This window comes from Molossus molossus, unplaced genomic scaffold (assembly GCF_014108415.1).
Source record: "Molossus molossus isolate mMolMol1 unplaced genomic scaffold, mMolMol1.p scaffold_m16_p_5, whole genome shotgun sequence".
Classification (NCBI taxonomy): Eukaryota; Metazoa; Chordata; class Mammalia; order Chiroptera; family Molossidae; genus Molossus; species Molossus molossus.
Window position 1 is genome coordinate 119226724 of NW_023425388.1, and position 15488 is coordinate 119242211.

Consider the following 15488-nt stretch of genomic DNA (forward strand, 5'->3'; position numbering starts at 1 on the left):
CCTCTGTACTCAGGTTGCCTCAGGCTCAGGGCACCATTCACGTGTGGGAATATTGTGGGCGATGGGGTTGCTGCCCTCGAGAACCCAGCACTCCTCCGACAACTAGATGCTGACAGCTGTGTTGTCCTGCCCGAGTGAGTGTCCCAGTGCCTCCACTGGGCTCTGTGCGTTTGTGGCTTTGTTCTCCTTCCAGTAATGGCGGCTGCCAGAGCTGAGTTCTCTGAGACTCAGTCTGTAGGTCTCTTCAACTACACCCCTACCTTGGTTGATCTAATTCAGTATTGTTGCTTTGAATACCATCGAGGTCCTGATGACACATCTTTATTGACTCAGCTCGTGTTTCCCCTATGAACTCCAGGCTCCTTTTATGTCAGCCTTTCTACTAGAAGCTTCACTCGGATGTCTAATAGGCATCTCAAATTCAGTATATGAAAAACTAAGTCTTTGTCATAGATGGTGATGACTCTGTTGTTCAACTTGTTCGCGCCAAATATCTGGAGTCACCTTTGATGCCTCTTATTCTCTTTTTTTTTATTTTATTTTATTTTTTTTATCCTCACCCGAGGATATTTTTCCATTTTTTGTACAGATAGAGTGGGAGGGAGAGAGAGGAAGGGAGAGAGAGAGAGAAACATCGACGTGAAGGGACACATCGAGTGGCTGCCACCCGCACGACCAACCAGGGCCGGGGACAAACTGCAACCGAAGTACGTGCCCTTAGCGGGAACCGAACCCGGGTCTCTCCGGACCGCAGGCTGACGCTCTAACCGCTGAGCCAAACTGGCCAGGGCATTATTCTCTTAATCTACAACTAATCTGACAGCAAATCTAATTTTCTCTACTTTCAGGTTCTCTTTAGAATGTGACTGCTTTTAAGCCCCTTCACCACCATTGCCTCGATGCAGTTCAACACCATCTCTCACAGAAGTACTGGGGTTGGAGCAGGAACATATCAGCAGAGTCAGGGCTGAATTTAGGTTGATCTGGTTCAGCATTGTGCCTCCGTGACCCTGTTACCTTGAGCATTCAGTCCAAGTAACAGCGGTCATCGAGCAGGAGGGACGGAGGCTGGAGTATGCAGCTGGATTGGGAGCCTTATAAGATGTCAGACTGGTGACCACCACAGGCTCCTGTCAGCTACAGCATCTGTGAACTCACAAAATACTAATGTAAATCTTACATTTTAGTAAAGAACGTTCACACCAGTTATCTTCCATAGTTCTCACAATTACCTTGAGTAAATATTACCTGCATATTATGGGTGAGAAAATGGAAGAGGTAGAGATTTGGTGAAGGCACACAGTGAGTGAGCTGCAGATCAAGGAACGGAACCCAGGGCTTTAAAATGTTAGTCCAGGGCTCTTCGTTTCATGGGGAAATCATCATGACTTGTTATTTATAAGGAAAGCAATCAAAACCAGTAAGAAACCTGCTTAAGTGGGGGAGGAGGCTGTGTCTGGGTGGTGGAGCTAACATTCAGTTTCTGTATCGTAAGCACCTTCTGCTTTGCTTTCCAAGTCCTCCATGTGCAACGTCCTGCCTACCAGATATGGAGCCTGGCACATCTGTTTCCTTTCTTTTTGACTGATATTACCTCTATGGAAAGTTGCTAAAAATTAATTTTTACTGTTGATCATTTCTAGAAAGATGTTTTCCCGTTTCCGGAAGTTAGCCAAGATGAACTTAATGAAATCAATCAGCTTGTGGGACCCATAGAAAAATTCTTCAGTGAAGAGGGTACGTATGGTTTTCTTTATCGTTACCAATTTCCCTTTATTTTTTTTTTATCCTCACCCGAGGACATTTTTGCAATTTTTGTACAGATAGAGTCGGGGGAGAGAGAGAGAGAGAGAGAAACATCGACGTGAAAGGGACACATCGAGTGGCTGCCACCCACACGACCGACCAGCGCCGGGGACCAAACTGCAACCGAAGTACGTGCCCTTAGCGGGAACCAAACCCAGGTCTCTCCAGACCGCAGGTCAACGCTCTAACCGCTGAGCCAAACCGGCCAGGGCCAATTTCCCTTTTAAGGGCGATGCTTTGATATTTATATTAGAAGCTGTATCCAGAAGGAGAGCTGTCTGGAGTGTCATCAATCATGGGGAAATAGTGTCTAGTGACAGTGTTTAGATTTAAGGATTATTCCAATGGCTGTTTAATTATATTTCAGTGTTTCTCAATGTATCTGTGGTGAAGGACACTTTTGTAAAGTACAATACAATAAAAATGAACAGCTAGAAAAATGAAATTTAAAAAAGCCAAGGACTCACAAAATATAAGCCCATATGTGCTTGGTTGAGTAGAATGTAAAATTGCTGTACACGTTTCTAAAACTTTGCTCTCTATTTCTGTGCTTAGCTTATTATGAGCCAGGAATGGTTTGTGGACCAGCAGAAGGCTACAGACCGCAGACTGAGGGTACCAGTGTAGGAGGCAGGATTCCTCCCTTAGGGTGATCAGTCAACCCTGAGGAGCTTGCTCGGGATGATAGATTGACAGCAGTGCTTCTCAAACTGAAGACTCCAAAGAGTTATTGTTTATGTGGGTTTTATCTAGCAATATGTGCTCTATTAGAAATTAAAACTGAGAAATTTAAAAATTACTGTGTTCACTTATTACTTTATTAAAAAAAATAACAAACCCTGTGCCCTGCCTCGTTGGTCTCAGCGGTTAGAGTGTTGGCCCATGGACCAAAGGGTCTTGGGTTTGATTCCTGGTCAAGGACACATACCTGGGTTGCAGGTTTGATCCCCAGCCCTGGTTGAGCTCATGTGGGAGGCAACCAATTAATGTGTCTCTCAAACCAATGTTTTTCTCTCTCTCTCTCTTTCTCTTTGTCTCTCTCTCTCTTCCCTTCCCTCCCTCCTCCCTTCCACTCTTCTACTCTCTAAAGATCAATAGAAAAATATCCATGGGTGAGGATTACCAAACATAAATAAATAAATAAAAAGTATGTTTTTGTTCTGGTATCTTCTTACTTGTATCTTTTTTTAGTTCCTTAGTTCCTTTTATTTAAACTTGTCTGATTTGTCAAGTTTTTTTTTTTTCCAGCTTTATTGAAGTATAATTGATTTATAATAAATTGCACATATTTAAAGTGTATAGTTTGATACATTTTTACATGTGTGTACCCCCAAGGAATCATCACCCCAGTTAAGGTAATAAATCTCTCTCTCTGCTGACACTTTCTCATGCCCCTTTCAGTGCCTCCCTGTCCCGAGGCTGCCACTCACCTGCTGTCTCACTGCATGTTAGTTTGCTTCTCCTGGAGTATTATTGAAGCAGAATCACACATCACAGATGTTTATGTCCAGCTTCTTTCAGCATAATTTTGAGTTTCATCTATGTTGTGTGTATCAATAGTTTGTTTTTTAATGCTGACCAGTATTTTTTTGTATGAATATACTAAAATTTGTTTATCCATTCACCTGTTAATTAACATTTGGCATGTATCCTGATTTATCTGTCATAAAAAAGATGTGAACATTTTTCGGAGTCTGGTTTAGAAGGATACCTAGGAGCGGAAAGTCTGATCATATGACTGGTGTATGTTTAACTTTATTTTTTATCCTCACCCGAGGACATTTTTCCATCTTTTGTTCAGATAGAGTGGGAAGGAGAGAGAGGAAGAGAGAGAGAGAGAGAGAGAGAGAGAGAGAGAGAGAGAGAGAAACATCGATGTGAAAGGGACACATCGAGTGGCTGCCACCTGCACGACCAATCAGGGCCGGGGACAAACTGCAACCGAGACATGTGCCCTTAACGGGAACCGAACCCGGGTCTCTCTGGACCGCAGGCTGATGCTCCAACCTCTGAGCCAAACCGGCCAGGACTATGTTTAACTCTGTAAGAAACTGCCAAACTCTCTCCAAACTGCTCACCCCTTTCTGTTCCCACTGCAGTTCCAGTCACTCACCAAAGGGACAATGGCCTCTACCAGCACGTCTGTCTAGGAGAAAGCTGACTCTTCAGCTCGCCCAGATGCCAAACTGCTTAGTTCTTCCCTGTATGTCTCCAGTGCCTTTCAAGCTGCCTCTCCCATGTTGGAGCTCTGAGGTAGCAAGTCTGAGGGCGGGCCCTTTAAGAGGAGCTGCCTGGGGCTCCAGCAGCCTCAATTCCCAGTGGTTTTTACAGCCAGACGTGATGGGGATTCTCTTGGCACTGGAATCCTGAGCTGGGCACTTAGTGTGGGATGGGGACCCCTCACTCCTCAGGGAGGACCTTCCCAGCTGAGGTGTCCTTCTGATTTTTATTCTCCACATGTGAGTGAGGGACCAGCCCATCCATGCCTCCGTCTCTCCTACCAGTCTCCATGTGACTTTTACTTTAATGTAGTTGTAGGACTTCCACTCAGTTCGATGTCAGGTGCTTCTGAATGGTGGTGGTTTTGTAGTTTAGTTGACATTTTGATGTGGTTGTGGGAGGAGGCAAGTACTGCATTTTCCTACGCCGCCATCTTGACTGTAAGTCTTTATATTTAACATTTTTAACTTTTAGATTGTGATCCATTTCCAGTTAATTTTGTATAGATCTGAGGTAACATTTGAGGATGGTTTTTCTGCACACGACTATCCAGTTGTTCCAGCACTTTATTAAATAGATTGTTCTTTTCCTATATAACTGACTTGGTAGGTTTATCAGAAATGAACTGACCAGAGGGTTCTGGGAAGATAGTGGAGCAGGGATACCAGAGATCTGTCATCTCACCTGGACAACAGTTGCACTGGCAGAATCCGCTGTAACTGTTTTGAAGCTCTGGGTTCTGTTGAAGGTTGGCAATTTCAGGGGAAGGCTTGGACAGTAAGTTGCAGTTAATTTGGATCAATTTTAGCTTTGAGCACAGTAGCAGCTACCCAGCGCGCATCCCAGCCCTGAAGCAGGCAGCTGCGAACTTACTCCTGGAGCAGCTGGTGCACAGCAGCTGGCGTGAGCTGGGTGGGCACAAAGGACTCTGCCTATGAGACGCTGGGCATCTGCACTCTGGCTGCTGCTGACGACAGGGTGCAGACGGTGAGACAGGCCAGTGTCTTTGCACCTCCCCCATTGTTGAAGCCCATTCCCAGTGCCTGAAATAACTTCCAAGGGATATAAAGGAAAGCTCCCCCTTCCCTGGACGGGTAGCTAAGTTGGTTGGAGCATTGTCCCATATACCGTAAAGGTTGTGGGTTCCAGTCCTGGCCTGGGCACATGCCTAGCTTGTGGATTCAATCCCAGGTTGGGGCACATATGGGAGACAATCGATTGATGTTTCTCTCCCCCCTCTACTGCCTGTTCCTCTCTCTAAACTGATCCTTGAGTGAGGATTTAAATAAATAAATGAACGCCCCCCCCCCCCCCATGCATTTTTTTCCCTCCTTTGAGAACCAGATTGAAGACTAGGACATTCAAAAGCAATCATATATATGGGGGAAACTAGAAAATCACCACACATTCCCAGAGAAAGGCCCACGCTCAGAAAAGACCTGGAAGATTTTACATTTATACCTCAGGTTGATCCTTGGCACAGACACCGCTCACAACAATGAACAACAACAACAAAACAAACCCAGCCTGTGGGACATCACCCACCTTAAATGCTTTTATAGCAAAAGAAACAGTTAACAAAATGAAACGGCAACTTGTGGGATGGGAGAGAATATTTGCAAACCACGTGTCAGTGAGGGGTCAGTATCCAGAATATATGAAGAACTCATGAATCGCCAGGGAAATGTTAGAGTGGCTAGTATCATCAAGAAGACAGAAGGTAAGTGTTGGAGAGGATGTGGAGTAACATGAAGCTTTGTACACTCTTGGTGAGAATGTAAGTTGGTGCAGCCACTGTAGAAGGCAGCGTGGAGGCTCCTCAAAAAAATTAAAACTAGAATTACCATAAGATCCAGCAATTCCACTTTTGCATATATATCCAAAGGAAATGAAACCAGGATATTAAAGAGGTATATGCACTCCATGTTTATTGTGTAATAGCCAAGACAGAAACAACCTAAGTGCCTGTCAACAGGTGAGTGGAATAGAAGATGTGGGGTCAGTGTGTGTACATACCATGGAATATTATTCAGCCATGAGAAAGTAGTAATTGCTGCCATTTGTGACCACATAGAGGGACCCTGAGGACATTATGCTAAGTGAGATAAGTCAGATAGGGAAAGGCATATACTGTATGATACTGCTTATTTATATGTGGAATCTAAAAAAGCCGAACTTATAAACACAGAGTAGAATAATGGTTACCAGAGATTTTGGGTGAGGGACTAGGAGAGATGTTTAAAGGGTACAAACTTGCAACTAGTAGATAGAAATTTAAGGCACAGGTTGGTGATTATAGGTACCAGTACTACATTGTAAACATCAAACATGTTAAGAGACTAGATCTTAAACAAAAAGATGATACTTATGTGATGTGATAGAGGTGTTAGCTAAGGCTACACAGGCAGTCATATTGTGACAAATGTATCAAATCAAAATGTTTTAAACCTTAAATTTACACAATGTTATATGTGAAATACAATTCAATTTTTTAAAAAGCAAAAACAATAAAAATCAAGTCCTGGGGAAGAGTGACAGTCTCATTTCTAGAGTTCAGATTATTAGATTCAAATGTCCAGTTTCCAATAAAAAAATTTGCAAAGCATACAAATAAGCAGAAAAGTATGGTCCATTTAAAGAAAACTTTAGCTCTGGCCAGTTTTGCTCAGCGGTTAGAGCGTCGGCCTGTGGTCCAGAGAGACCCGGGTTCGGTTCGCGCTAAGGGCACGTACCTCAGTTGCAGTTTGTCCCCGGCCCTGGTTGGTCGTGTGGGTGGCAGCCACTCGATGTGTTCCTTTCACGTCGATGTTTCTCTCTCCCTCTCTTTCTTCCTCTCTCTCCCTCCTACTCTATCTGAAAAAAAAAAAATGGAAAAATATCCGCAGGTGAGGATAAAAAAAAAAAAAGAAATAAAAAAATAAAGAAAACTTTATGTAAAAGACCTGATGGTAGGATTTACAAGACAAGGACTTAAACCATCTATCTTAAAGATGCTCAAAGAATTACAAAAAGATATGGAGAAAGTCAAGGAAATGATGCATGAACAAAATGAAAATTTCAATAAAGAGAAAAATCTAAGTTAAAAAAAATTTCTGGAGCTGGAAAGTACAATAACTGAAATGAAAAATTTACTAGAAGAATTGAAAGGCAGGTTTGTAAAGGTAGAAGAAGAATCCGCATACTTGAAGATAGAACAATGGACATTATCAAATCTGAGAACAGAAAGAAAAGAGAATGACATGAACTAAAGAGACCTCTGGGACACCGTCAAGCAGTCCCAGAAGAAGACATAAAGGACAGAATATTTGAAGAGAGAATGGCTGAAAATGTTCCAAGTTTTTGTGAAAGACATGATCATAGACATTCAAGAAGCTCAATAAACTCTAAACAAGATGAACTAATATTCACACCGAGACATTATAATCAACCTTTCCAAAGACAGAATTTTGAAAGCAGCAGTAGAGAAGCAACTCATTACATATAAGTGATCCTCAATAAGATTATAAACAGATATCTGTTTGGAGGCCAGAGGGTAGTAGGCCAGTATATTCTGAGTGGTAATGGAAAAAAAGAAAATTCAACCAAGAATCTTATATTCAACAAAGCTGTCATTTAAAAATGAAGGAGACATTCCCAGATAAGAGCTGGGTGCACAAGCTGCCTGACAGGAAATGTGAAAGGAGCCCTGCAGGTTGGGCTGAAAGGACAGACGCTAGATAGGAACACGGAGCTGTCTGAGGGAATGGAGGTCTCAATAATGGTAAATGCAGGGGCAGTGATAAAAGCTGGTACTGGAATAATGGTGTGTAACTCTACTTTTTATTTTCTACACAATAAAAGAGACTGATACATTAAAATATTACTAGTCTAAAACTTGGCATCATTGTGACTTTGGTTTGTAACTCTACATTTTGTTTTCTATGTAATCTTAAAGAATGCATGTAAAAGGATAATTTGTGTTTTTGGACACAATGTATAAAGATGTAATTTGTGACAAGAGAAAGGTATAAGGATGGAACCATGGAAGGAACAGAATTTTAGTGTGTTATTGAAGTTAAGCTGGTATAAATCTGAGTGTTCTGACTTGAGCGTGTTAAATGTATTCCTCGTAGTGATCATTTAAAAAATAGCTAAAGAGCCCTGGCCGGTTTGGCTCAGCAGTTAGAGCATCGGCCTGCGGTCCAGAGAGACCTGGGTTCGGTTCCCGCTAAGGGCATGTACCTCGGTTGCAGTTTGTCTCCTGCCCTGGTTGGGTTGTGTGGGAGGCAGCCACTTGCTGTGTCCCTTTCACGTCGATGTTTCTCTCTGTCTCTTCCTCTCTCTCCCTCCCACTCTATCTGAACAAAAAACAAAAGAATGTTCTCAGGTGAGGATAAAAAAAAAAGGAATGAGAAATATAAAAGTTTTACTGCAAAAAAATCACAAAAGATGACAGTAAGTAATAAATGAAGGACAAAAAAAGATATAAGGCATGTAGAAAACAAATAGCAAAATGACAAAAGCAATTACTTAAGAAATAAATGGATTAAATTCTCCAATGGAAAGACATAGATTGCTAGGATTGATTAAAAACAACAAAAACCATGGTCCAACTATATGCTGTCTATAGGAAACTTTCTTTAGATCTAAAGACAGATTGTCAGATAAATGGATACACATAATGTATATGCATACAGTAGGATATTATTCAGCATTTAAAAGGAAGAAAGTTCTCACACATGCAACAACATGGATGAACCTTGAGGACATTGTGCTCAGTGAAAAAAGCCAGTCACAAAGGGACTAATACTATGATTTCACTTATAAGAGTTACTTAGAGTAATCAGATTCACAGAGACAGAAAGCATGGTGGCTGCCAGGGACTGAGGGAAGGTGGACTGGGACTTAATGTTTAATGGGAAGATGAGAAGGGTTCTGGGGTGATGGTTTGCACAATAATATTAATGTACTTAACACCACTGAGCTGTATACTTAAACAAGCTCAAGATAGTAAACTTTGTTATGTGTATTTGTATTAGGCACATGTAATTGTAAGAAATAGTTCGGAGATTAATTATACCCTTCACCCAATCAGTTCCCCTAATGTATAACTTTATAGTAATGTACCTTCTAGAACCAGTATCACAACCAGGACATGGAGATCAGTAGCATCTTACTCAGATTTTACCAGTTTCACATGTACCGATTTATATTTGTGTGTGTGTACTAACCAGTTGTATCTGTCATGCACATTCCTGTGATAGCACCGCAGTCCTGCTCCATCGCAAGGACCGCCCGGCTCTCCTTTTGTAGCTGTAACTTTCTTGCCCTCCTTTCCCCCAACCTCTGACCACTACTGCGATGTTCTTCATTTTATAGTTTAATTATTTCAGGAATGTTATATTAATGGACCCATGCAGCATGTAAACTTATGAAGTCGGCTTTTTTTCATTCAGCATCAATCTCCTACAAGTTGCCATGTGCACCAATGGTTTATTCCTTTTCAGTGCTCGTTAGTAGTCTGTGGGTTATCTCTGGATTTCCAATTTGCTTACTGTTTTAACATTGAGGTATGTATGGGTTGTTTTCACTTGGGGGGCTCTTATGAATAAAACTGCTGTGTACATTTGTGTATAAGTTTTTGTATGAATGTGTTTTTCTCTGGAATAAATGACTCCTAAGGTATTTGTGTTTGACTTTTTAAGAAATTATCAAATTATTTTCAAAATGGTTGTACCACTTTATATTCCCACTGACAATGTGTAAGTTATCTGGTTTCTGTGTATTTTTGCTAAGATTTGGTGTTGTCATTGTACTTAAATTTTTTTTTTTTTAGCCATTCTGATAGGTATGGAGTGATATCTCATTGTGATTTCAATTTTCATTCCCATGATGGCTAATGATGTTGAACATTTTTTCATGTGTTTAGTTGCTTTTTTTCTTTTAATCCTCACCCGAGGACATTTTTCCATTTTTTGTTCAGCTAGAGCAGGAGGGAGAGAGAGGAAGAGAGAGAGAGAGAAACATCAATGTGAAGGGACACATCGAGTGGCTGCCACCCGCACGACCAACCAGGGCCGGGGACAAACTGCAACCGAGGTGCGTGCCCTTAGCGGGAACCGAACCCGGGTCTCTCTGTACCGCAGGCCGACGCTCCAACCGCTGAGCCAAACCGGCCAGGGCTAGTTGATTTTTTTATATATCCTCTTCAGTGGATGCAGTCGGTTTTTGTATATTGATCTTGTATCCTGCATCCTTATTAAACTCATTTATTAGTTCTAGGAGGTTTTTTGGAAGATCCTGTATTTTATTGTTGTTGTTAATCCTCACCCAAGGGTATTCTTCCATTGATTTTTAGATAGAATGGAAGGGAGGGAGGGGTGGGGTGGGGTGGGGTGGGGAGACAGAGAGAGAGAGAAAGAAACATGGACTTGAGAGAGACCAAGTGACTGGCCACCTCCCACCTGACCCTGGCAGGGATCTGGGACAAACTGCAACCGAGGTACATGCCCTTAGCAGGAACTGAACCCAGGTCTCTGGTCCATGGGCCAACGTTCTAACCACTGAGCCAAACCAGCCAGGACTCATTCAATTTCTTTAATAGATACAAAGTTGTTCAAGTTATGTAATTCCTCTGTGAACTTTGATAGCGTTTTTTTAAAAATTTTATTTTATTTCTCACCCAAGGCTATTTTTCTATGTATCATCAAGGGGAGAGAGAGAGAGAAACATCGATGTGATAGAACCACATCGACTGATTGCCTCCTGCACGACCCCACCAGGGTCGGGGATGAACTGCCACCGAGGTACGTGCCTTTTGAACCCGAGACTCACTGGTCTGCGGGTCGATGCTCTAACTGCTGAGCCAAATCGGCCAGGGCTGATAGTGTCTTTCAAGAAATTTGTCCTTTTTTTATTAAAAATTTTTCTTTTATTGATTGTAGAGAGAGAGGAAGGGAGAAGGAGAGAGAGAGAAACATCGACAAGAGAGAACATCGATTGGCTGCCTCCTGTGTGTCCCCCACTGGGGATCGGGCCCACCACCTGGGCATGTGCCCTGACTGGGAATCAAACCGGCGACCTCTTGGTGCAGGGTCGACGCTCAACCACTGAGGCACACCAGCCAGGCAGGAATTTGTCCATTTAATCAAAGTTGTTGGTTTTATGGATTTAATAAATTCCCTTACCTTGTTATTGTCTATAGGATTTGTAGTAATATCCCCTTTTTTATTTCTAAAATGTCTTCCATTGTGGTCAGCAAACATACTTTATATAATTTGAATCTTCTTACATTTTTTGAGAGTTATTTCTTGGTCATCATATGGTCTTTTTTTGGTAAATGCTCTTCCATGCACCTGGAAACAATGTATGTTGTTTGGTTGTGTTCTATAAATGCCAGTTATGACAAATTGGTTGATAGTGTTATTCAAATCTAATGTATCCTGACAGATTTTTATCTACTTTTCCACCAATTATTGAGAGAAAGATGTGTCTGTCTACTGTCATCTGTGTGTTTCCGGGTCATGTTCAGTTGATTTTTCTGCTCAGTACAGATCATACTTTCCTGCTTTTTTATGTGCCTGATAGTTTTCTATTGGATGCCCGATGTTGGGGATTTTACATGATTGGACCTGGGTATTTGTGTGTGTGTTTAATGTGTTCTTGAGCTTTGTTCTAGGCCACAGTTAACTTACTTGGGAACAGGTTGATCCTTTCAAATCCTGCTGTTACGTTTTGTTAGGCAGGCTCAGAGCTGTCTGTAGGGCAACCTTTTTTTTTTTTTTCTTCATTATTGTCCCTTCCCCCCCCAAACCTATTTAGACATCATTTTTTTCTATTCACCATACCCTCCCTTGAAATTTCATACCCTCCTGTATATCTGTACACCTGCACTTTGAAATGATACCAGATCTAAAGAAAAGCTGCGGAAGTGGTATAGAGTTCTCATGTACTGTTGACCAGCTTCTCCTAACACACCTTGCAGAACTGTGGTAAAGTGATCACAGTTAGGAAACAGACATTCATGTAAAATATTAACTAAATTATGGAATTAATTGGAGTTTCATTAGTTTTCCTGTTAATGTTTTTTTCTGTTCCAAGGTTCAGTCCAGGGTCCCACACTGTGTCTGTACTTTATACATAAAGCATGTTCTTTGTCCTGCCCACAGAACCAGCCTCAGCTTCCTTGGGGTGCGTTGCTCCTGTTGGGAACGCCTGGTCTGAAGCTAGTCCTGCTCCATCAGTAAAAGGCTGCTCTTCTGTGTTGTGCCCAGTGAGCTATATTTTTAGTAGCTTAGGGCTGGGAGACAAATCCAGTCCCTCTTTGCTTTATCTTGTCTGGAAGGGCAAGTCTCCCCAGAAACGGACACTTTCTTAGAAGTTACACATCCTACTTTACAGCCTGATCATTCTATTCCAAAGTATGAGCCCAAGAGAAATGAAAACATGCAGCAACACATAAACTTGAATGTGAATGTTTATAGTGGAAGCTTTATTTCTAAGAGCCAAAAGCTGGGAACCACCCAGATGTCCGTCAGGAGGTTAATGGGCAGATGACTTCACACCATTCAGCAGAACACTGGACAACAAGTAATGAAGTGTGTATACATGCAACAATAGAGAGATGTCTTATGCTGAGTCAGAGAAGCCAAAGCAAAAATCTCTATATGTGTAATTAGTCTATAGCTAAGGAGAGTCGTGGTTGTCAGGGTGGCATGTAGAGGGCTGGTCGCAGAGGGGACGGGAGACTCGAGGAAAAGGAAATGTTTTTGTTGATTGTGGGATGAGTTCATGGATGAACAGATGACAGAACTTGAAAATAAATATTTTAAGTATGTGCGTTGTATTGTATGACAATGATATATGCCATAAAATTGTAAAATTAAATAGAAAATGAGGAATTTGGACTCTTCTTGGGAAATCTATTTCGTATTAGGCATTCATGTGTATAAAGATTGATTAGTATAGATTATAGTGATTTTCAAAATTTATAATAGTGATGATGTTTAATTTGTTGGCAACTTAAGACCTCACTTGATGCCTACAGCAGGTCCGTCACAGACCTTGTGCTGGTGACTGCTTAGTGTTGTCGTGAGTGGGAGGACGAGCCCTGGCGTCCGGCAGCGGGAGGTCTAGGCCCACAGCTGGTCGGAGGGGCTCTCCAGCCTCGCGCCGTAAGGCCGTTCTGGGGGTCGTGTGCTTACTCTCTAATTTCCTAGAAGGCACTAGTGACTTTTAAAATTTGAATTTAATGTGCAGAAAAGTTTACATCTCATAAATGTATATTTTGCTGCAGTTTTTACACAATGAATAATTACCATTCCCAGGCTGTACTGTTTCTTCATCTGTGAAGAAACAGTACAGCCTGGGAATGGTAATTTTTCAAAATACAGGTCTTTCGGGCATAGTTAGATAAAATTGAACACATGCTGAATGACCATGACTAGATGATTTCCAATTTTAAAGTTTTTGACATGGATTGTATACTATACAAAAATTGTTCTGTTTATTTGTATTTGTATAAACATAGCTTATATTTTGTTTAATGAAGATATTTCTTCTTGGCAGTGGACTCTAAAAAAATTGACCAGGAGGGGAAAATCCCAATGGAAACACTAAAGAAACTGAAGAGCCTGGGGGTTTTTGGGTTACAAGTCCCAGAAGAATATGGTAAGTAACTAAACCACCCCTTGCTGGTTGGCTCTTAAGAAAGTACTCTATTTTTGTTCAAAAAAGGGTTCTGTTTGTGAAGGACAGCCTTTCAACGCAGTGTGTCTGAGATCAAGCTGTGAACCATGAAAGGACCTCTCATTGGCTGGACACCAGGTGGCTGGCTCGTGAGCATGTGGACTGGCTCCGGGGCCGGGGGCAGGAAGTGGGTCGGAGGCCAGCAGCAGCGGTGCCGCGGCCTCTGGCAGCGCAGGGCGGTCAGAGCCCAGCGGGCTGACTTCAGTGTTGTCTCCACGGTGCAGCCCTCTGGTGTCTCAGGCACAGGCATTGCCCCTGGAACCACTTCGCTTCATGTTGGGGGTTAACCGTGTGCGAGTCCAGGTGCCAGGCTCCCCTGGGTCGGCTCCTCATCCTGGTGCAGGGCAGGCTGCAGGGCACAAGGTGCATCTAAAGCACCGGCTTGACCTTTGCAGACCAAGGGCTGGTCCTGTTCTGCTGTCGCGAATGCACTGACTGTGCTTAGAACTGTGGGCTCGGGGGGTTGGACCCGGAGACCTTCACGGAGCCCTGTGTCCTCTGGATGTGCAAACCGCTCACGGAGCACGCGGTGCCACCTGAGCTCCCATGGAAGACCTTGCCTTTCTCCTCAGGGTCCCAGGACAGTTCTGTGTGCTCAGAGGGGCAGGACATGCCTGAGACAGCAGGTCGCACATGCGCGTGCTCACTCACCATGCCCTGCTCACGCTCAGCCTTCCCCGGACCACCTCTCGGAGCCGTCCCCTTAGCCCTGATCAGCTGGGAGCAGGGGTTCAGGGGAGGGTTAGCGCTGCTCCGAGAGCTGGGTGCATTTCATGGGTGTGAGCTGTTCATTTGGAGGTTTTGCACAGCGAGTCCCAGAAACGAGGAGCTGTGTTGATGTTCTGTCTTCCTGCCTGGTTTGCCTGAGAGACGAGTTACACTGCCTTGTCCCTGTACCTCAACCTGGGCAGCCACACTGGGGGGCCTTCAGTGTTTGTGGAATAAGTACCCATTGTACCCAGCCTGAGACAAAATGTGAAAATTTAGGTCAAATTCGTGTGATACCTAATTTCCTTGATTCTGAGGCATATTTTAATCAGGTTAAATCTTAGTTTAATATGTATGTGTATGGCTTTGCTTTAAACTGTTAATTGGTGTATCTTACTTGTCATCCTATGAGATACCTTTCATCACATTTCCAGGCAGGTAAAAATATTACCCCATTTATTCAGAAGACAGAATAATCAGCGATGTTGCTCCTCCTAGTGGTGGAATTTACAGCACAGACCTCTGCAGGGAGAAGGTACACACTCTGTTTCTAACAGGGATCACAGCCTCTGAGTGAGGTCCAGGGACCACGCTCTCTCCAGACATCTGAGGCTTGTCGGTGTTATAACTGACAGGTGACGAGGGAATCACCTGCCATACACATGGGCTGCATCGAATATCAGGCTAACAAGCAGGTGGGGATAGCGCTGGAGAGGTGGTGGTTCTGTCATCCACTGGAAAACGTAAGTGCTCGGAGTGAACAAACACCAGGAGAAAGCTCGAGACATAGCCAGGTCGGCAGTAACACATACTCCCCTTCCAGGTCATTTTAAAGTCATTTCTTGATTGATGAAAAGTACTTAATTTTTCTCCCAAACAGTTTCCGTGTAAAATTCAGACATGTCTTCTTACATCTGCGCGTCTTCCCTGCTCGTGTGGGGTGTGTTCATGTGCGCGTGGCTGCTCGGCTCTCCTCCCTCACTCTCGTCTGTGTCCTGCTCTTCCTGCCATGGGTGATAATAGTCACA

At 43.0% G+C, this 15488-nt stretch overlaps 1 protein-coding gene across 2 annotated transcripts in view; it reads left to right on the forward strand.

Annotated features, from left to right (window-relative positions):
- ACAD9 (acyl-CoA dehydrogenase family member 9) overlaps nucleotides 1-15488 on the forward strand; it is a 37638-nt gene that overhangs the window by 5338 nt on the left and 16812 nt on the right. Inside the window, exons 1-3 of one of the 2 annotated variants that reach the window (XM_036243370.1) lie at nucleotides 1647-1737; nucleotides 3055-3161; nucleotides 13573-13674. In XM_036243370.1, coding sequence (XP_036099263.1) covers nucleotides 13611-13674 — 64 coding nt within the window. In that variant the 5' untranslated portion in view covers nucleotides 1647-1737; nucleotides 3055-3161; nucleotides 13573-13610. Of the gene's footprint in view, nucleotides 1-1643; nucleotides 1738-3054; nucleotides 3162-13572; nucleotides 13675-15488 lie in introns of those variants that run through there. The other variant, XM_036243369.1, reaches the window with a different exon arrangement.